Source organism: Microtus pennsylvanicus, chromosome 2, assembly GCF_037038515.1.
Source record: "Microtus pennsylvanicus isolate mMicPen1 chromosome 2, mMicPen1.hap1, whole genome shotgun sequence".
In the NCBI taxonomy this organism is placed as follows: Eukaryota; Metazoa; Chordata; class Mammalia; order Rodentia; family Cricetidae; genus Microtus; species Microtus pennsylvanicus.
The window spans coordinates 110,318,510-110,342,088 of NC_134580.1; the positions used below are offsets into that span (position 1 = coordinate 110,318,510).

The 23,579-nt window shown below is 45.1% G+C and overlaps 1 protein-coding gene across 8 annotated transcripts in view; it reads right to left on the reverse strand.

The window, feature by feature from the left end:
* The window catches only part of Slc23a2 (solute carrier family 23 member 2), a 101,610-nt gene that overhangs the window by 12,112 nt on the left and 65,919 nt on the right, over window positions 1-23,579 (reverse strand). For 7 of the 8 annotated variants that reach the window (XM_075962250.1, XM_075962247.1, XM_075962243.1 and 4 more), the window contains 7 exons: window positions 14,554-14,642; window positions 13,539-13,603; window positions 12,162-12,343; window positions 8,072-8,192; window positions 7,473-7,629; window positions 3,328-3,475; window positions 1,947-2,052 (listed from right to left, as the gene is read on the reverse strand). In XM_075962250.1, the coding sequence (XP_075818365.1) occupies window positions 1,947-2,052; window positions 3,328-3,475; window positions 7,473-7,629; window positions 8,072-8,192; window positions 12,162-12,343; window positions 13,539-13,603; window positions 14,554-14,642 (868 nt within the window). The remainder of the gene's footprint in view (window positions 1-1,946; window positions 2,053-3,327; window positions 3,476-7,472; window positions 7,630-8,071; window positions 8,193-12,161; window positions 12,344-13,538; window positions 13,604-14,553; window positions 14,643-23,579) is intronic. The other variant, XR_012909710.1, reaches the window with a different exon arrangement.

The following is a 23,579-nucleotide window of genomic DNA, read 5'->3' on the forward strand; positions in this document are numbered from 1 at the left end:
GAAAATGGGGGACACACTACCCTCCTTTCAATCCAAGCATGGTTCAATGGCTCAGCCCTGTCTGTCCAGGAGACTGTGACAGTGGTGGTGTTTTCTGAATGTGCTGTCCTCTACCAGTCACTGAGCATGTGCAATGAGAGTCTTGAAATATGGCCAACAAGACTGAGCAAGTAAAATCTTAACATGAACCTATTTAAGTGAACACAGCTACATGTGCTCCTGACTGCCGTGTCAAGACAGATGGATCTAGACCTTAGGGGCTGGGCTCAACTCACAAAATCACAGGGCTAGGGTCACACACAGACATTTCTGCTCCAAGTCCCAGCTCCCTGCTCTAAGGCGTGTCTTGAATGGATACAGTTCTTGCCTGGAGAAATGGCTCCAAAGACTGGGAACAAAGGGATTCAGAGCAACATAAATTAGCTCATGCATTAGTGTTGGTGAGTTGAAGAGATAACCCGGTGCTTAACAGTTGGTATTGTTCTTCCAGCACCCATAGTTAGAGACCCACAACTGCTTATAGCTTAGCATCAAGGGGATCTGACTCTATCTTCTGGACTTGTGGGAACTGCACTCATGTGTACATTTTCCCCCTGCACAATTAAAATAAACAAACAAATAAGAAAGTGCTGTTGGGGTGCCATTTCAGAGAAGGCTTATATCACTCAAATACCATTCATTCCCTGGGCCTCTAAAGGGTACTTGCTTCCTTTCAGTGACCTTAGCTGTTCTATGTATCTGTAGAGGTACAGAAGGAGGGTGCTTGATAAACACGAGGTCCTCGGGAGTTTTACAGCCTCCCTGTTTGGAGCTAGTTATTTGCCCGTGGGCAGATGCTAAGGGGTTACTAGTTAATACCCGCTTTGTGCCCATCAAACCCTTCCTTCAGCTCCTTGGGCTCCACACTGTTGCCTATTGTAGGCAGTACTTGTACAACACTGAAGGAAGTTCCCATACCGTTCCCTCCCTCCATGCCATGTGCTGGGAGAATGGGCAGTAGATGGTGCCATTGGTCCACCTGAAGTTGAGCTTACACTGGCCCTGCCTCTAGGGGAAGATCAGCAGGTCGGATGTGCTCCCTGCATCTCAACACTGCTCCCTCTCACCTGGATTTGTAACCAAGATGAGTGAAACTTAATACTGGGTTTCTTTTTATCTGGTTATAGAATCTTGCATGAGGCTAGGGGGTCAAACAGGTCTAGAAGGCTTCCGGATTGGGTTCTTAGGTAAGGAGTCCTGTGACTCATGCAGGCTATAAAGAAAAGGGAACCAGTCTCAACAGTCTCTAGTTACACAACATCCAATGGCTGCTGGGCCAGCCAGCACTCCTCAACATCCTGGCAAGCAGCACTGTTTGCCTATGGCAACTAGAACATGAAGTTTAATTGCCCGTAATAAATCTGACAGGTCAGGAGCAGACTTTCTCACAGAAGCTGGGTTTTGGGGTGGGACAACTGTACGCTTATATGTCACTATCTAGGGTTGAGTGGGGAGGACTCCGACCCAGGCTCTGCTTCACCGTGACTCCACAGATTTCACTGAGAAAGGGCTCTGATCCAGAGGCCTGAGACTTATTTAGTGTGATTGATGGTTTCTGTAGAGACAGGCATCTCTCATCCAACACGCCCTGCTGAACTGAGGGTCTTCCCTTGTTAGGATGTAATCTCCAGCTTTCTTTCTCATCAGGCACTCCAAAGTGCTTAGAGCAGAGGCCTGACACAGGCAGGTGCTTAGTCAACATCTGGAGACAGCAGGAAGCCACAATTAAACCCAGATGCCTCTTACCCAGGGCGGCCAAGTGAGGTGAGGTCTCCTAACAGGCACTCTGAAGCTCGTCCAAGGGGGGAGGGGGAGAGGTGGGGAAGGAAGATCACAATGGAAGAGTCACAGGTCAAACCCATCAATGAAATGGACAGACAGCCATTTAACTAGGAAAACATTTGTACCTTTGTAATTCCCAAAACTCCAATATTGGGACTGGAAGATGTAGAGCCATTCCCAGTACCAAATATGCCATCGAGAACACAGGAAAGACCCTCCACAAAAATACCCCTAAAAGAAAGGAAACGGGAAAAAGAGAAACAGTCACTCACGGAAAACTTTGAAACCAGCTCTTAACATTTGAAGCCTACAAGAATGATGCCCCTTGAGAGGGGTGGGGGTGTTAAGTGGGACAGTGTGTGGACTCTCAGGTCCCTTCTCTGACAGGCTGAGGATACCCCCCATATGCTCAGCAACTCCACATTGCCCATTAGACACGAGTACTTGAAAATAATTTCAATAAAATCAAACTACTGAATCTAAGAGAAGTATGGGCTGTGCTTAGAAGTAAAGCATACCAATTTGATTCTTTGCTATTAAGATAGTTCCATCAGGAAGAAATACTTTGTAAGCTTGTACATTTTGCTGGGGGGGGGGGGGGAGTGGGATTTCTCTGTATAACCGCCCTGGCTGTCCTGGAACCTTTTTTGTAGATGGGGGTGATCACCTTGTAGAGCAGGCTACCTGCCTCTGCCTCCCAAGTGCTGGGGCTAAAGGAGTGCAGCGTGACCGCCTGGCTTTGAATCTTTTTATGAAAAACTGACACGAGTGGTCTCATCATGTGAAACAGCTCTGCTGGAGGGCTGTGAAAGCCTCAGTGAACCCCCAAAAGAGTCCATGCTAGTCATGCTGACTTATGTTGGAGGAGCAACAACAGGGAGGGTGGCCTGTACTCCTTACTCCATGTCTTCCTTAGAAACAGTCTCTTAATGACTTCCAGAAGCTAACGAGGTGCAAACCCCACAGCTCATGGGGGACACTCATTTAAAATTCTGGATCTTGGTTTTTGCCTCCCCGGAGCTGTTCTTGTCTGGTTCTGTGATCCATGACTGTGAACAGATTACCTCAAAAGGCAACTGACATAAATCCACCAACAGACCTACAGCGGTTACTATCTGATGCAAGAAAAATGTTGTGCTACCTGCCTGACTATGGCAGTCAGGACTGAATGAGAGAGAAACAGACTTTTCTTCAACTCAGAAATAAGTTCTTCGGGGATAGGGGTCCTTGAGAAAACAAGACAACACACAACAAAACCAAGCAGAGAACAACGGAAACACGTGGTGCCCGTTTCACACTGAGAAGAGATGCATCCACCTCTACAGAAGTCGGGGAGACTGGAAGGAGGGAGCGTAGAATGCTGCTCTGTGCCATGGGTGAGACAGCCAGGGCATTGAGGGCAGTGACTTGGCCAAAGATAAACAGCCAATTATGATTTGGCTGCTGTCATCTGAAGCTCTCAGTTTCTACCACAAGACTAGATGAGCATGTGTTCTTGGGACATACCTGTTGATTGCATGGACAGGAGGCGGTGGGGCGCAGGAGAGCCTGGCACAGGCATAGTAATCACCGATGGACTCAATGATACTGGCTACGACAGCACTAAGCATGCCAATGACACCAGCTGCAGAGACGGTGGGCATCCCCCACTGAACTGAGGAGAGAAAACAACCATGAAAGATGTGCACACTTGCCTCTAGGGGCTGGCACGGTTTCAAGAACCTCAGAGAACTCTGTAAGATCTGTGCAGGATTCTCAAGCTCTTGCAAACCATTTGCTTTTAAATCTTAAATCACAGCAGATGTCTGGGAAGGTTACTGAGCAGGGGTCTCAGTGAGGGTTGCCCTCCGCATCTTTACTTGAGAAAGCCATCACTAGACTGGAAGAGGTGGGGGATTCTCTTCCTCAAAGTCATGTTCCTAGTATCCACTAAAGTGTAATTCAACACTGCCTGCTATGGTGACACAGAAATTTGTTTTGCTTTGTTTTTTTTTTTTTTTTGAGACAGTGTCCCTGGATGGCCTAGTATTAAGTATACAGTCCTGACAGGCCTCAAACTCAAGACAAGTCTCCTGCATCTGTTTCTAGAGTGTGAGTTACAGGGCTGGGATTACATTCCTGGCTTGGAATAGAAATTTGTATCAGGGATTCAGAGCACAGCTGTAGACACCATGGTACAAAGTAGTGGCATCAAGTGAAAAGTTCCAGATACTCAAGTACACCACAGAGTAAATGTGACCCTACCTTGTCACCATTAGGTTTGTTAACTTTTATTTCAGAAAGCAAACAAAATTCCCATTGTAATTTCATCTGAGTATCCACATTTGCTTAATTCTTATTAGACATTTTTCTTTCCTTGGTAAAGACACATGCCCTTCTTCCTTGAACCATTAGGAATAGTAACCCAGATGCCACACAGACAGAAAATCTGAAACACGGTTCTGGGGCAGGAGCCTGCCCTGTAGCTCTGGGCACTCTGAGAAGAACACTAACAGTGTGACGGTTCAAGTTCAAATGAAGACAGGCCTTCAAAGCGGGACGTACAAACAAGGCTGGAAAGTGAGGAGAGCGTTCCTGCCTGGGGCTGTCCTACTCTGGGAGCCAGCAGAGGAGGCAGACACAGCTGGAGCAAGAGGTGCAAGGTGTCAATTCCAGAAGAAGAGTGTAACATCCCCAGAAGGGGTGTCACAGGCTGTACACTGGCGGCCCACACTTTCTCTCAGGGTTGGTTCAAGGACGTTCTTTATCTTAGAACAAGCTTTCTTCTGTTACAGTATATAGACTGTAGCATGATGGTTTCCCTTGAAGAAATCTTCCCTTCCCTGATTTTGAGGGAAGATTTCCTATTATATTCTACATTTTCAGTTGAACATTCCTAATTTAAAAATATAAAATGTTCCAAAATCTGGAATTTTTTTTAGAACATGATACCACAAGTGGAAAATTCCAAACCTAACCCTATGTGCTACACTACAGTCAAAATGCAGGTACATGGGGGGCTGGAGAAGGCTTGGGGGTGAGAGCACTGGGTGTGCTTTAAGAGGACCTGGGTTCAATTCTGAGCACCCAGATGACAGCTCACAAACACCTCAGTTCCTGAGGATCCAGCACCCTCTTCTGGCCTCCACAGACACTAGGAAGGACAATAATGCAGAGATATACTTGCATGCAAAACACCCATACAACATTAAAAATAAAATTCACTATTCCAAAAAGAAAATAAATTACCTTCAAGTTGTGTGTCAGGTGGGTGAAATGCAGATGGCCTTCATGCTTAGACCCAGCCTCACTGTACTGGGGATACAGTATGTACAGATTCCTAGTCCAAAACTCTGAATCTAAAATGCTAGGGCCCATCATTTTGAAAAATGGGAATACTTAACCTGCACCACTTTTCATGAAATACATTTTGAATTTTTCTCAGTCTCTGTTTTGCTTTTTTGCTTTTTACCTGAAGTCTTTAAGTCTGACTTCTAAAAATCCTTTATATCAACATTCAAGCTTTAAATATTTAAGTTTCTAAAGACTTACTTTTATTTTATGCATACTATGTATACAAACGTTTTATCAGCATGTATGACCATGCACCATGTGTATGCAGTGCGCACAAGCACCCTTTAAGAGGGCATCAGATCCCCTGGAACTGGAGTTATAGATGGTTTGTGAACCACCATGTGAGTGCTAGGAAGAGAAGCCAGGTCCTCTGGAAGAGCTCTCAATCACTGAGCCCTCCCTCTCTTTTAACTCGTTTGTCTCTTTCCAGTCTGTGCACACATTCCTACACACACACACACACGCACGCACGCACGCACGCACAACTAAGTTCTAGAACTTTATTTACTAATTTGTTTTGAGTCCGTGTATGTGGTCTCAACTCAGTCATGCTTTTGCCTCAGCCTCCTGAAAGCGCGTATTATCTACAAGGACATGCTGTGCCTGGCTTACCTACTTTTTCAGGGTGTTACAGCAGGTTTTAAGCTTTGGCATTGCTGACATCTTGGGCCAGAAGTCTGTATATTAACATCAATCTTGGCAACCCTTCCTATATTGAAGGCTGAGGGCACAGCTTGTGATATCTGAAAGTGTCCTCTCTAGACTGATCCAAGTGTTGGAAAGTGCGTAGAACTGGGTCTTGCAGATGGGTGAAAGTTCACTAGCTCTTGGCAGCCAAAGACTGTCCCTGAAGAGAACCCTATGAGCTCACATACTCCCATGGTGATGCCATGAACCCTGTCTACTAAGTGACACCATCTCATGGATGAGCCCTATAATGCCCCTGCAGAGTCCCTTGCAGGAACAGCTGGTGGCCTGTATTGTCACTAGGTGTCAGCTGGGAAGCCATATGCATGAGCAGGCCAAGTGGATATGCCGAGGCTCTGCTCCATCCTCCCAAGAGACCTTCAATCTCACTTTATCTTGGCTTATAGGTGTGTTTATGAACTGAGCACATTTTTCTGGAAATAGGATAGGTATATATAAATACATTCTGAGACGCCATGTGATGAAAATGTTATTTTAGAAGGCTAAGCCTGTTAAAGCTTTCAGAAAGTATCAACAACAAAGGGGAGAGCTGCAGATAGTATCACCACTCAGCATGCTTGGAGGAGGTATCTTTGACCCAACCTTAATATTCTTGGCTTTTCTTGCTTTTGGGTTTCTCATTGTAAAATAAGAAAACAAGACAGCTCAAGGGGTGATTGGCTCAACCTGGCTAAGTTCATGCTTCAACTCTAAGAAAACCGAAAATGTTTGGAATAGCATTCTAACCACTGGTTCCCGTGAGGAAGTTCAGAGCTGGGACCCAGAGAATGCTGCATGTGACTCCAGGTGATCCTTTGGGTGCAGATCCATGCTCTGCACAATGAGTTACCCAACACTGGAGCCTAAGCTCCATCTTCCGGCTGCTTGTAAGTGTCAGGTTCCTGCCACAGCTGTGACCAAAGGAAAACTATTCCATAAACTGGTGGGCAGGAGCAGCTAGCTAATCTTTCCATTGTGGCAGCCCTGGCACCAAGTAGCTTTGTGCCTGTCTTTACCAGCAGTGGCCCTCAAATCTTTGCCATCACAGCTCACATTTGGCCAGAGCACCTGCCCAGGATTTCAGAGTCTAATAGGGCCCAGAAGGCTAAGCAGTTAACCTGAGAGGGGAATTGGTCAGTAACTGTGTGTGGGTGACTGACCTCTGGGGACAAGAACTTCCCTTTTCACTGTCTGATTCTCTAATGACCAAAAAGCCACAGGGTTGGGGAGAAGGCTTGGTGGGTAAAGCGCTTGGCATTTGAAGCATGAGGACAGGAGTTGAAATTCCCAGAACCCACACAGTAGTACATATCTACAATGCCAGTGCTTCTTTCTCCAGAGAGATGGTGGTGGAAAAAGGAGACTCCCTGTAGCTCACAGCATAGCTAGTCTGGTGTATGCAGTGGCAAACAACAAAGAGACCCTATTTCCAACAAGGGAAGGATGAGAGCCACATCTGGGACTGTCCTCTGACCTCCATACTCATACACATACACACGCATATACATACACGTAAGTGATTAGAAAAATGTCCAGGTAAAGAGACATTCTCAGATCAAAAAAGGCTTTCCACGATGTAGAACCTTTTGTCTACTTCCAACCCCTCCCGGTTGGGCCTTCATGATACTTACATGGGTATGGAACCTTAAACCATGGGGCTACCAGAAGTACGCCCTTCCTGGCATCTGTGCGTGCATAGTAGCCATAGTTGGTGCTGTTGGAAGGGAAGACATCAGTCACCGTGAAGATGAAGCACAGCAGCCAGGACACGAGGATAGCCAGGATGATCTGAAGCGGTCAAGGGCAGAATCTTTGTTGAGTAACACATCCCTTTCTACCTGTACCCACCACCCCAAGGCTGCCATCGTCAGGACTATGCAGAACAACTGCTTCAACGAGACTGCACTGAGAGTTATGCAGGTAAACTCACTTTTCTCTTTCCAAAGTCTGGCTTGTAAAAGAATGGGCAGCATGCCTGCAGAGACCACCTGGGGTCACATCTCAGAGCCACTGACAAGAGTCCTTCTGTGGCAATGCAGAAGAATGTGATCTAATCTTTGAACTGGAACCTTACAGACATCTAGACTTTAGCCTGTGAGGAGTAAGTACTCCAATGCCATTATCACAGAGATGTAGGAGGGTCTCCCTATAGCCTTCCTTTACCTAGCACCTTACATGTGAACAAAGGCATACTGTGCTAGAGGTAGGGGTGGGGTGATCAGCTACTCACTGGAAACATTTTGAAAAGTTGTAATTTGTACGCAGTCCATCCTTTCTTGGATTTGTAAATTGGGAGAGGAAATTTAACATTTCTGGCATATTGCGAGAATAGTAACACTAGGAAAATCGTCCTGAGAAGAAAAAAAAATCATAAAATTAAAGGTTGTTATGTCCATGCATTAAAATACCTCAGCTTTATTGGTTACAGGTGTTGGGTTCATTCACCTAAGCCCTCCCTCCTCACTTCAATTTGGAAATGTTACTACGTGGAAAAAGATGTCACAAGCAGCTGGCCTACGATTTCTTGATTGAGTAAGGAGATTAAAGAATGGGAAAACTCACTCCGTGGAAGGGAAATGATGCCAGATAAAATAATACCAGAGAGTATATTTACAACTAGATATCAGCTCGAGCAACCAAGAAACTATTGCATACAAACAGGATTGAAGTGTGCACGCACGCCTACATGCACACTAACAGGAGGGAAGTGTGCACACAAACATATACACCAACAGGAGGGAAGTATGCACATACACACCAACAGGAGGAAAGTGTGCACACACACATACACACCAACAGGAGGAAAGTGTGCACACACACATACACACCAACAGGAGGGAAGTGTGCACACATGCCTACATGCACACCAACAGGAGGGAAGTGTGCACACAAACATATACACCAACAGGAGGGAAGTGTGCACACATGCCTACATGCACACCAACAGGAGGGAAGTGTGCACACAAACATATACACCAACAGGAGGGAAGTGTGCACACATGCCTACATGCACACCAGTAGGAGGGAAGTGTGTACATAGTGTGGGAGAATGTCCTGGATTTTGTCTATATTTTAAATAAACGCTGATTGGCCAGTAGCCAGGCAAGAAGTATAGGCGGGACAACCAGACAGGATGTAAAGGTGAGTGAATGAGAACAGGAGAATTCTGGGAAGAGGGAAGCTCCCTCTGCAGTCCTGTCCAGGCACAGAAAAAGGAAGATGTAACCTGCCCCGCTGAAAAAGGTACCAAGCCATGTGGCTAACATATAATAGAATAATGGGCTAATACAAGTATAAGAGTTAATAAGAACCCTGAGCTAATGGGCCAATCAGTCTATAACTAATATAACCTCTGTGTGATTTTCTTTGGGACTTAAGGAATGCAGGAACTGGGCAGGACAGAAACCCCGACGTGTACACACGGCTACATACACACCAACAGGAAGGAAGGATATGATCCAAAGCCAGCAGGGATCAGTTTTACATTTTGAGGTGATTACTGGATACTTTTTCTACTTTCCTTCATTTTCTGGTTTATTTATATTGAGTATAAGTTACTTTTGAAAACAAGGTAAAACTTCAGTATTCAAGAAAAGCAGACAGCTTCTTGTGGGGCAGCTTGTGATATGCTCCTTCCACTCCTTCTACACCTGTCCTAGGGGTAGGACTGCCTGGGTTGACTGCAATACTAATCCAGGGGCCCTGACCCTTCCTCATCAGCCTGAAGGCCCAAGTGGCTGCCAAGTAGGAGGCCATTTCTCATCCTCCTAGGTGGACTGTATGAAGAAAACAATACAGGGACACAGGATGTGCCGAACCACCTAACTAGGGCTAATCCTCTATCTCCAGTGGCTTTTTTCACTTGCCATCTAAGGTACAGCTGACAAGAAGAAAGTGTCCTCAAAGCTAAGCTTAAGGATTCCAACAGCTGAGACAGCAGTACCAGCAAAGAAAACCCACTTCCTGTGGAATCACTTGGGTAAACTGATAACCCATCAACTGACAACTTGGGTCAAGGTTGAAATCATTTATGGGGTCCAAGTCACTTCAGTTCCTCTGGGATAGAATTTACAAAAACCAAACAAACAAAAACAAAACAACAACAATAAAAAACCTGCCAAAACCAACATGGCAACAGAGAGTGGAAAACTGCCACTATCTATAATAATAGCCCATTGAGCACCAACCAACCCTACCTGCACTGTGCTGTTCTCTTTCCAAATACATTTAAGAGACTTGCCAAGAAGCGTGGGGGAAAGGGGTGGTTAAAAAAAGTGTAGCTTGTGTCTTAGCTGGAAGATGGTAGCACACACCTTTAATCCTAGCAGATTAAAGAGTCAGGCAGATCTCTGTGAGTTCAAGGCCAGCCTGGTCAACAGAGCTAGTTCCAGGACAGGCTCCAAAGCTATAGAGAAATCCTATCTCGAAAAATAAATCAAAACAAAAAGTGTAGCTTGTATCTAAACTGGAATTTCAAAAGAGGGGACAGAGGAAAGGTCCTGAACTAATGGTGAATCCCTACACAGATCAGAAATGGTCAGAAAAGGGCGGGCAAGGGAAGGTGGTGACCAAAGAGTAGCAAAATCAAAAACCAAAGAGGAGAAAACAGATGCAGAACTTGTTCTGGGCTGCATGTGGCAAATGGGGAGGGGGAAAGCGTGACAAAGTAGGAGTGTGGCGGCAGAGGAAATGGCTTGGGGGTCTGTGTGCCCATCCTGTGGAACAGCGAGTGAGGAGGGACATGGGAGAATTAGCTGCAGAGTTTATGGGGTGGCTTTAAGCTTGTTGTGGACATCTCTCACATAGAGGACGTCTGTGGAGGCCTCCTAGGGGAGAGTATGGTGCACGAGGAGTTCATTTTCACCATTTCTAATTCTCTAGAAGAATTTCATCGTTTTCCTTTTCTGGTGTATGGAGTTAACCCTCCATATGTGCGCACACACTATGCTCAACTCAGCCTTACCAGAAGTGGGCCTGGAAGGCTTTTAGCTCACAGATGGCTGTTGGGTATTACTTTTAACTGTTTTCTCTGTTTTTATTAACTTCCCCCACTTAGGTCACGTGGTTTGCTAGCTACTGGAGAGAAAAGGTTACACGTACTTTATTTCTCTTAAAGCTTTTAAAGTCTCTCCATAACGACACTAATCACTCTGCGGTTATCAATACTGCTAGTGTTACCAGCTAAATTATTAGCAATTGTTCCAATTTCTATGCTAACTAGGAATCATTTATATAAAATTTTTAGTTTTTTTTTAAGCTCCTATGTGGTTTTCCCCCTGAATCTTTTTTGTTATGGGCCTAAAATTTTAATATTTTTATAAACACCAGCACCTTTCTGGTACCGCATCTCACTGAGTTAAAATTCCTTAATGGCATCTACAAACACACGCCTGTATGGAGAATGGTCTGACTGACCTTTTGTAAAATTTTATTTGCAAATAAAAAGAATACTTGGATACTTTCATACACCTTGCACACCACAGCGGCAGGCGTGAGTGTGAGCTGAGTTCCAGTCAGACCACATAGACTTTGAAAATAATCTTGATCACAGACTAGCTGTGTGGCACACTGCCTCTCTGTGCCTCTGTTTCTTCAGTTGTTAGACATGTAGAACACTAGTCTCAGCCTATGTAAATACTATGCAATGTTCTATGTAATATTATATAAAGCAGAGAGATATGGGAAAAATTAATAGATGCTGCCAATTATTAAATATGGAATATTTCCCAAAACAAAAAAAATTGGAAATTTTAAAGTTTTCAAATTTTCATTCATTAGTAAAATTACAGCTTCTTGGGAGCTTTGACCTATGATAGAATCCTTTCACCTACATTACAGAAAGAATGTGAATTCTCAATCTTATGATTAAAGTCCCATATGTTCATTAGTATACAAATTGGTTGGCATCGTCAATGCTTTTGATGATCTATAGAGAAAGAAGGCAGGTCCCATGAGAAACTGGCCTTGCCATTGGAATGCACAGCTCTGATATCAGATGAGCGCTCACAGGTCCTCTGGTAACAGTGCTCTACTGCCAGTCCCATCCAAACAAGACAGCTCACTACTGTCTGCCTTTGGAATACCATGACTGTTCTCATGTCTAAACTCTGATCTAAAAGAATCACTTAATTAGCCCTCACATGAACAGAAAAAAATGAAAATGTCTGAACACTTCATCTTAATTAGCCCTCATATGAACAGAAAAAAATGAAAATGTCTGAACACTTCATCTTCACAGATTGCTTTCTTCTCTAGTTAGTGCACTGTCCCAAGTATCCCACAAGGCTGACCCCACCCTGGAGTTCTCTCAGAACACTTACAGCATGGCAATGCCCCAGTGCTTCCCTGCTCTCTCTCCTGCTGCCTGGAAACCAGAGAGGCCAATGAGGGCCACGGTGGGTGTGATGGTCAGCGGTCCAATATACCTCAGCAGAGCCCCAGGAAGGCCAAGGAGACCAATGACCACTTCTATCAATGAGGACATGATGATAGCTCCCTGAATCTGAAACAAAAAAGGGACAGTTTGCGAGTGATGTCAAACACTGAGAACGTCACCTGGAACCACGACGACATTTCTGCAAGGCTACCAGTCATACACAGCAGCATGACAACCGCTACCGTTCCCGGGCCTGCAAAAAAGGTTTCTGTGGAGGTGACTGCGGCCTAGCAAATGAATATGACGGCACTGCTGTAGGGCTAGGGCAGAAATGGGCACTGAGGACAAATCTGCCTGCCTTCTCACTGCAAGGTGAGATGGGCAAATCTGTCAGTTCTCGGATGAGCACATTTTCAATCCAGTCCAGCAGGCTATTTCAATACAGTCAGCTTTAAAAAACCAGGCCCTGGAAAGACATTCAAAAGACAGAGTTGCTGACAGAAATTCTAAAAGGAATGCCTATGTCACATAGAATGACATTTGTACTAAGTCTAAAGATTTCATGGTGACAATATGAATATATACACACACCCATCAACTGATTTTCTGTACCTGAGGACAGCTTTAATCAACTCTACTCAGATGTACTTTGGCCAAAAAACAAATAAAAAAAACAAAACAAAAAAAAACTATGTTGTTCCCCCCCCCCCCAACAAATAGGAATGACTATCAACTTGCTTGCACTGAGATGTCCATGTTAGTCAAGCAGACCTCTGAATATGCCCATCATGGAGCTTCCAGAGGCAATCAGAGAGTCGATGGGTGGCTCATAATATAAGGACATTATTGAGAGATGGGCTCTGGCTGGAGGAAGTGGACTGAGACGTGCCCTTGGGAACTCTATCTTGCCCTGGTCCCTTCTTGCATCTCTTGCTCTCTTCCTGGCTGCCACGGGCTGAATTGCTGTGAGCTGTTCCTTGAACTCCTCACCAAGATGGACAAAGCCTCTGACACTGAACTTTCTCTCTTCAAGCTGTTTTCAGCATTCTAACACAGCAACAAGACAACTAACAGACAGACACAAAGCGGCCAGACCTCTTCTGCTGAAAGCCAACAAGCCTCATTCACAGTCACCACCCCGGAAGGAATAAGCAGGCAGGCCGGGGACTGATGGTATAAAGATCAAGAGGGGAAATAAACATTCCGGTAGTTGAAAACAAAAGGGACTTAACACAACAAAGCAACTGCAGTTTCCTGGGCACAACTGGCAGCGAAGGTGAGCAGAAACACAAGGACACACGTGGCAAGTGCTCGTCTTTACCTCCTGGATCCGGGGGTGCCAGATGTGCTCCAACAGCTCTGCCGATCCGTTCGCAGCTGTAATCTCTTGAAAACAAAAAGGAAAGACCAGGTTTTTCTGGAGTGACACTAATGCTTCATAGCACATATTCATAATAACCATTAATAACTTCTTCATTGTTTTAATTGTCAATTCCTAAATAAAACTCAACCTGCGACAGTAGGGCTTATGCTTGGAGATGGACTCCCACACTAAGTAACCAAATGTACTCGTTGAAAAAGCTACTCGGTGTGCCAAAGGCTGAGTGGCGTGGTGCTACCAGCCAGTGCCAGCTTCACAGAAACCACTCTTTGCAAGCAGCTACCTGAAATGCCCAACAGCAAGGCTGTGGGTTGAGGTTTTAAAAACCTAGATAAAGAGGGGCCTTCCTTTTCCAGTTCCTAAATCAAAATCAATGGTCACAAAGTAACACACCTAGGAGCAGAGACGGCAAGGGAATCAGGAAAGCTTGGCTCCTAGACTCTCAAAATATAACTATTCTGAGTCCAACAGTTCTGACTTTCTCCAATTCCTTAAGCTTATCAGGTTCTGTAGGGATCTTTGCAATCACTAAGGAAGGGAATAAAAGTCATCTGCAGAAAACCACAGCAGCCAGATCCTTCAAAAGCAAAGATGTTTCAGAGAAGGGATGCTGATGCAGTGAGAGAGTGATTATGGTAAGTCATAAAATCCACTGAAAGAGAAAGGCAGGAAAATAGCACAAATATTTTTCCATCTATCCCCATATTTATCAGTTTCATTGGCAAACAGAAATGAAGTCATTTCTGGCCCTTGCTTGCCCTAGGGTTAGGAATGAAGAGCAGATGTAAAGACAGAAACAGGCACAGTCCACAGACTGGAGCGTTCTAAGCTGCTAAGGGCCGGTACATTCTATGCTCAACACAGGAAGGAACACTATTATTGGCAGGGTGTTCAGGCCCCCTTTCCACCTGCTTTAAAGGACCCCAATGACATATGTGGAAATAACTGCAATTACCTGTGGTGTTACATTTCCATTTATCTAAAGACAGGATGGCTCGAGCAGGGGCCAAAAATGCAAAAGCACTGGCCTGAAACAGGGGTAACCTAAAAGAAACGAGACCAAAACCATGATCACAGCATCGGGAACTACCGAGGTAGTTCACTATTTGACAGCTTAACAGTCTTTTCCATAGACAAGAGCACATGAGTAAACACAGGCACACCTGTAAGGAATCCTACACCACATAGCTGGACCACTAGCCTCTCCAACCTCCCATCCTCCTACTGCTCTAGCCTAAGGAAGTTCCAGGGGACCCCTGTGGTCAGCGCTAACACCCCAACACCAGTCCCTGCTACTGTTTCCTCTCCCCCAGAAGAGGGCACTGAGGATGTGAGCTCCTCTCTTTCCTGCTAAGCTCAGGGGCTCCCTAATAAACATCAATGTATGACCCTTCTCCTCTCTTTCAAATTCTTATTCATTATTCCATTGCTCTACTATGTGAGTTGAAAATCTGCCCCAGTCACAAAAGACAAGTATTAAAATCATATTAATGATTTTTATGTATCCAGAAAAAAGTTGTAAGTTACAATAAGAGAGTACAGATAATAAGTGTTATTTAATCATATAAAATATGTATTCTAACACATTTTAAAGGGTTCAAAATCCTGGTAAACTCCCCATTAAATCTCCTGCCCACGTTCTCAAACTGAATGCAACTAATCAAATCACAGAGAATTTGCTGTTTTTACTGGAAACATAGAGCATATCAGCTAAATTAACAGATAAGAAACTTAATCACTATTTTTCACAGTATTTGAGGGTAAAGTATAAATCCTGCTCCTGCTGTCTGCAGGACTGTGAGGCCAGTTACACATCCTTAGATGCCCTAGGCAGCCATGCCAGTGGCCTAGCTCATGAGGTAGGGACCCAGAAGCTTCCTGATGAGTTCCGCACCAGAGATGAAGACTACACAGAAATGCAAGAAGTCCTGGCCAAAGAGCAGCTGGCGACTGAGCAATCCAGAACCCAGAATGTTCCTTTCTGACACACTCCATTGTTTAAAATGCTCTCTGGCCACTCTAACCACAGTGACTGCAGTAATTAAGAGCAGGTAGGATGTGGACTGCAAGAGGGAGATGACCTCACAGGACAGCCAGAGGCCTTCCGGCCAGCCACGCACAGGGCACACCCTCCACAAGAGGGAGATGACCTCACAGGACAGCCAGAGGCCTTCCGGCCAGCCACGCACAGGGCACACCCTCCACTGACCATGTGGCTTTCGTTACTGGACTAGAGCGATTTGGAGCACAGTGGAAAAGTACATCAAAGGGAAAACAGTCACTGGCTTATGGAAATGTCTCAGACAAAATTTTAGGAATGTATTGCAGGATAAAGGGATGTTAGTATGCCATCAGAAGAGGATGTCATTAACAGCCCGAATAACATCAATTTTATCACAGTTTCACAGATCAAGCAAGGCATCTTGGGGAAACATAACATAACTGTACTTTGAGTTGAATTTTCTGTCTGTCTGTCTGTCTGTCTGTCTGTCTCTCTCTCTCTCTCACACACACACACACTCCCTCTCTCTCTCTCTCTCTCTCTCTCTCACACACACACACACACACACACACACACACACACACACTCCCTCTCTCTCTCTCTCTCTCTCTCTCTCACACACACACACACACACACACACACACACACACACACACACACACACACACTCTTTGCAGGTGGGTTCCCATGATATAGCCCTGACTGGCACAGAATGTATTATATAGAGCAGGCTGGCCTCAAACACCAAGATCTGCCTGCCTCTGTCTCCTGAGTGCTCGGATTAGGGTGTGCGGCCATCACATTCATTGGCTATTCCTGGGAGGTAACAGAAACCAAGGGTGACTCTGAAGAGCACTACTGCATCAAGCCTCACTCTGAACTTGATCCTGGCACTGAAGGTGAGCATTTTTAGCTGAGACAAATGTCCTAAAAGTGAGGTCACCGAGAATCTCACTCACTGACTGGGACTCTGGGATCCTGAGCAGGTGACACCAGAATAAAGTCTCCTAAGACAGGCTGTAAGAGCTGCTTATGTTGGCCTCATGGCCTCGCTGATTTCAGCCAGATACCTGCCTGTACAAGTTGGTAATAGCATATGATTAGTGTGGGCTCTAAAACTGTGGCCACAAACCAGAGACAACACTAAATTCTTTGGAAATGCTACAAAATCATGGGAACAATTAACAGGAGTATCCCTAGGTTGATGGGGAGAATCACTTCCCAAGGAAATGACTGAACCTGACACAGGAACATCACGAAGTCAGTCAATGCTCTCTCTGTTCATCTGTGCCTACAGCACAGCTTCTAATTCTAGGGATGGGGGAGGGGGTTCAGAATCTTTAGAAGGAGTTTTATTTTCATTTATATATATATGCTAGAAGAGGACACGGGATCCCCTGGAGTTACAGGTGGCTGAGAGCTGAACCTGGGGCCTCTGTAAGAGCAGCATAAACTCTTAATTGTTCACCCATCTTTCCAGCCCCAAATTTGCATTTTTGAATCATCACTTCAAGGTGTAGCTGATCTTTTCAAAACTCTTTAAAGCCTCAAGCTCCTTGGGATAGATCAGTGGTTTTCAATCTGTGGATCCAGACCCCTTTGGAACAACCCTTTCACAGGGGTTACCTAAACCATCCTGAATTTCAGGTATTTGCATTACAATTCACAACAGTAGCAAAATTATAGAGCTATTAATTAGCAACAAAAATAATTTTATGGTTGAAGATCACCACAACATGAGAAACTGTATTAAAGGGTCACAGAATCAGGAAGGTTGAGAGCACTGTGCTAGGTGTAGGGATTCGGGATTTGTCACTTGATGAACTCACTGACTTAACTGGTTTTAGATTTGTGATCTTCTGACTAGGTCTGCTAATGCTATGCTAAAATGCCAAATACTGAAGTTTTTGAATGCTATGCTTTTACTAATTAATTTCTTACATTTGGGGAAATGTAAGATTGTTTTAAATATGTGGAAGATTCACATTGACTTCTTAATGTATTGCCTGTTAGAGGAGCAATGTCCAGTGTTCAGCATCTGCCTGGCATAAGCACAGCTAAGGCAGATGTGATGAAAACGCTTCCCACAGTCTTGAGGAGCGCCCCTGTGAAGGAGACAATGCTCATGGTCATCTAGAAGATAACACTGTGGACAGGGTCTGTCACCTGTCACCTATGCTTGTCATCAAGATTGAAAAGCACTGAGCCACGTGGTGAGGGGCTATAAGGAACCAAGGCAAAGAGGAAAGAGGTATAAAATGGGGGCCACAGGATGGACATGGAGACACCGAAAGAACACAGACACTTAACCTCAGGGGAAGGCCCAGAGAGGGGCAGTGAAGGTGAAAGAGAACCCTCAGTAAAAAAACAAATGCTCAGGGGATTAAGCTCTGAAAGGATCACTGTGAGGGAAATGGGACAAGGAACTGTCACCTAGAAGCTAGTCTCAGGCATGAAGGTTGAAGCAAGCCATAGCGGTCTGTCCATGGCTCTAGGTGTGATCCTTGTCTAACTGACTTCCAAGTCCTTTGCTGTTGACTCAGAGCCTGCCAGCCACTTAACCTCTAATGGCTCTCTTCCATACTGGTCTGCCCTTCCTATCCTGAAGCAGTTAACACCCTGACAGTAAGATACAGCCTTTTCATTCACAATCTTATTTACAGGACCAAGAGTAAAGAATTTAAGGAGTTACTTATAAACATGCTTGAAAAGGAATTCTGTTAGAGGAGAATTAAACATATTGGTTTGGATTGAGAACAGAGCAGAGAGAAAATGTGCACAACTTTCAGGAACTTTGCAATCAGTAGGGAAGGAGAATGAAAGTCACACTCCAAGGACACCATCAGAGAATGGTCTTTGACAGCTCAAAAGGCCCCACGTCCTGCAGAAGCACCATGAAGGTGCAAACTGTATCTGCCCTGACAGAAGTCTTCACTGCAGAGTGTACAGCACGTTCCCTCCACAACCAAACCTGGGACAAAACCTTCTAATCCCAAATGAACACTGACTTGAATCATCTGGTCTACAGAACAACTTAAAAATAATAATCTTTAAGAGAATCAAATAGGCTTGGCTCCAAGCAAGTTTTATCACTGATCAGCCACTGAGAGTATGGGCTATATGTCGGTGAAGAAACAAAGTAATGTGCCAGAGAAAACTTTTTGGAACTTCGCAACACTTTGCTGTTGGTTTACTCACCCATCAATCGGCCGTTGGGAAACAGACTACATACCTAAACTATGTTACCCAAACACTTGAGCAAGCAGCAATTACAACCTTCTACATCTCCCAAGAAAAATAACAATAAAACAATAAGTAATCTAATATTCTGGCATAATTATATTTCTCTAGTTCCTAAAGTATTTGCAGTTCTTCCCACACCCAGTACAACCCAAGCCTGTTTACCTTTACCACACGCTAAGCACCCTGGCAGGAGACTGCTCAGTCATTACTCGTGACTGAGTCACACGGATGTCCCACTAGGTGAAGGTGCTTATCTAAGGTGGTGACTATCTCAGCATGTGAAAACGTTTTCTCGCTAATAACCATCTGTCAGGTAACTCTTAGACTGTGATATTACTACTAACTTTACATTCTAGCATGACGTTTAGATATTATGATTCTCTGGCAGTTAAACAATAATTTAGTATTTTGAGCAGGATCTTCTACGTAGCCCAGGCTGGACTCCTGGTTTTCCATCTATGTTTACAACTGACATCCTTTGGAGAGAACTGTTTCCCTGTTTGTCCCTTGTATCTTCATCTCCCCTTTCTCTCTCTTGAACATAACTGCAGGCACATGAATTCCTTTTTATTCAAAGTTTTATAACGTGTTACTATAAGTGTTCTTAATAACTAAATTGCCCAAACCTGCCCAGAGGGCCTGTTTAAGTCAATTCCTGTTTCTTCTGAAGGGGCCTCCCCACACTCTAGTACATTTTAGCTTTCTGGCCTGAGAGGTTCCAGGTTCAACTGATCCTCTGGGTCCCCACTCTAAGCCACTTTCTCAGAGAACACTAGTCCATTATACTAAAAAACGGTAGTGAGGAACCGAAATCTGGACACTAAGTGAGCTCACTATTACTTGGGTGGGGGGGGCTCCTTCTAGGCCCTGTGTGCAGTGAGGTGATTAGGAGTGAGATTAGATAAGTAGGAGAGAATGGAGGAGGCTAACACCCAGTCCAACCAGCACCTCTGGCACCTCTCACATATCGGATCACTTCTTTTCCTCTGGATAATCTCCCTTCCAAACACAATAGCATCAGCTATGTGGGGCATGTTAGCAAGCAGGATGTGGCATGGCTCTCTGCTGACTGCAATGGTGGCTATGGGCTGTGCACACCGGAAAACTCACCTGGCTGCACATCTTAGAAAATTAAAATGTACTTATCAGATAATGGCTATTTGTTTATTTATTTATTTATTTAACCTGTTTTTGAGAAGGGGAGGTCTCACTATGTAGCCTTGGCAGGCCTAGAACTCACCATATCAAGGCTGGCTTCAAAACCAGAGAGAGTTATAGCTAACTTAAAGGTATGAACCACCACACTAGCAAAGAGAACTTTTTAAAAAGCATGTCTATCAGGCTGGAGAGATGGCTCAGTGGTTAAGAGCACTGGCTTCTCCTCCAGAGGTCCTGAGTTCGATTTCTAGCAACCACATGGTGGCTCACAACCATTTGTAGTGGGGTCTGCTGTCCTCTTCTGGTGTGCATGAAGGCAGAGCTCTCATATACATAAAATACATGAACAAATAAATCTTAAAAAAAAATAAGCATATGTGGGAAGATAACATATTGCTTAAAGTGTGTGAAGCACTGCAGTTGTACAGCAGTCCGGAGGTGGAAGGAGCTGCCTTCCCTCCTAACATTCCTCTTACTTCTGTCGGTTACCAGCGGAGAGGTGGGAAGCATGGAGGATGAGGAAGAGAACATGCAATCTGTGGCATGGGGAATGTGCCAGGCTAGCAGGACCTGACAGTCAAATAAGAAAGGTGCAGAGAGCCAGGTGGTGCACACCTTTAATTCTAGCACTCGGGAGGCAGAGGCAGGGAGATCTCTGTGAGTTTGAAGCCAGCCTGGTCCACAGAGCTCGTTTTAGAGAAACTCTGTCTTTTAAAACTTAAAAGTGTAGAGAGAACATATAGCAAAGAGTTTCTTAATCCCTGACACTATGAAGATTTAAAACACAACAAAAGAGCAATCTCAGGTAGCACGGTCAACACCCCAGCCAGAAAACATGCAACTGAGGCAGGAGCGACTGAGGCCTCGGGAGGAGCTAGGTCAAATAACCACTAGTATTTTCTGATGGCCTCTGTCCCATCCAAGTCAGGACACTGCCTGTGTGCCCAGGTGCACACCCACTCCTGTAACATTCATCAGGGACATGCTACCCCACCAGGCTTCCTTCTCCCTTCCAGAGCTCGGGTAATAACATCAGCTCATAGAACTGACAGGGACAGGCACTACCTTGCATGATATTCAATAACATGCTTATTGTTATTTTACATCAGAGGGAATGGTCTTTGAGAAGCTAGCGAGCCTGTCTGAAATCTCAGACTAGGCTATAGCTCCAATGAGTTCAACTAGAAATGGTATCTTTCCAAGGTCATTTCCCTCCAGGTTTGCTCTGACTTCTCATTCACTGTAGCATTTAAAATGCTTCCTTAGTGAAGTAGGTAGTAAACTTTATTTTTGGGAAAACTCTACAACCAGCTATTATGTGCTGCTTAGCATGGCAGAATACAAAGGGCCTAGGATCACTGGCACAGTAATTTTGGTGAAACATTCACCCTGAATCATCCATGCTTCTGGCTCCATCTTCCAGTTCACAACAAGAGATTGTACAGCAGATTAAACAGTACCATGAGGACACAAACAGACAAACTGGGATCATGAGTAGTCGAGGAGACACCTGGCCTGACTCTATCTAAAAAGACGGAATGGGGAGGTAAGGGATCAGAGACATAGCCAGCCAGAGCACTGTATGAACTCAATTAGGCCCCGCCCCAGAGTTATAACACACATCTTAGGGACAACTGGGAAAGTTAAGTGTGGAATGAATATTAGATCATATGACAGAATAATTATTTTTGTCAAGTTGATAAACGGTGTTAGAGTTACTCAGAGACCACCATCCCCATGGCAGCTTAGGGTGGGTTGTCATGCTATCTGCAATTTTATTTTCAACTGGTTCACAAAAACTAAAACAAGCACAAGAACCCCTCAGGGAAGAAGAAACATGGGAGAACTTTCAACCACTACTCACCCCAACCATATGGGTTCAAGGTCCCCAGATGTAAGACTTAAACGTGCACGGCCGTCGGTGAGAGCACCACTTAAGCAAGGCCCCTCTCCCTAAACACACACACACCCTGGCCACAAGAAGCTAATAAAACAAAAGGCAGGAGACTTTCTCCTGCGGACGGTGGCTAATTAGAAAGCGGATACTTCAACTAGATTCAGGGGCTCTCAGCGAAGGAATCTGCTATGTTCCTTCCTAAGCAGGCTTGTGCCTGACCATGAGGAGTCCCTTTGGCAGCCTCACCTGCCCTCCTTTACTACTGGCGATGACAGAGGGAGTGCACTTCCTGGAGTAGGCATGACAGGTCCTCTGCCACATCTGTGAGAAAATCCTTGAGGCAGGAAGGCGCGGGGCTTCAGAGAACCTCCCTCACACTAACTCGAAGTGTCCGTGCAGATGCGGAGGGGGGGGGCCTCCAGACACGACGGCCGCAGGCTGGCTATGGGTTAGAGACCCTGAATAACCCTATCTCCACGGCAGGGAGATTTGATGCCAGCTCTTGGAACAAGCTCAGGGTGCAACTAAAACTGACAAAACAAACAGCCAGAGGGAGAACTGTTCGGTCTCCATTCCAGGAGCCGGGTAACAGAGACAACGGAAGTGCAAGGGAAAAGTCAGTACAAGGAAGGAGAGGGAAAGGGAAGAGGCATCCTGGAAATCACCTCACCCAAAGGACATGCTCTCAGGAACAAAACAGCCACCGACGTCCCCCAGGTGAGGCTGAGACTCACAACCCCCAGTGGGAAAGACGATGGTCCCCAAAGACAAGGAAGACATTCTTAGGCAGCAAAGCAGGGAGCGAGGACCTGTAGCAGCACTGTCCCACACCTTCTCCAGCCCTGGAGGATGCACCGGCTCTGGGACAGTATGCACCCCAAGGAGGCTGGTACCCTGGGCTTAGCTTTAGGTCTGAGGAGAGACACAGACACATCTGTTTCATCAGCTTTGTTTCTCAAAGACCAATTCTGGCTTTCTTTCTTCTTTGGAGACAGGGCCTCACTATGTAGTACTGGCTGCCGTAGAATTCTATATATAGACCAGACCGGCCTCAAACTCAAAGTGATCCACCTGCCTCTGCCTCCCAAGAGCTGGGATTGAAAACGTGCACCACCTTTCCTGAGTTCTATTTTTATAGAACAAGGTAAAGATAGGTTTTCAAGGCAGCAGTAAGAAAGGGAGTCAGACCTAACCATGGACCACTCCTTTCCCTGCTCTCTAGCTTCTGTAGAATAAAAGGCGCATCCCTCAGAGGCGGGGCCCATATACTAGCTGCCCAGTGATGGCAGCACAGGGTGTTAACAAAAGGCAGAAAAACATACATACATACATACATACATACATACATACATACATACATGCATGCATAACTTATGAACACAGATAACCACCAGCGGTTATTCTGAGAATCTGTCAAGAAATCACAAAAGCTTAACATAAAAACTTCTTCGGCTAGGGAAGCCTGAAAACTGACAAGTAAACCAAAACACAAACCACTGGCAATCCTCTAGACATGGTGCTAGGAACAGCACGGCTCTACCCCCACACAGCCACACCAGTCTCCCTCCTCCAATGTCCACCTTTGCATCTCCTTTGTGTGAACTGCTTTATGTGATCTTACTTCAAACAGGAAAATTTTAAATACCTATTGAGATGATAATTCTCAGCACCTGGTGATGGT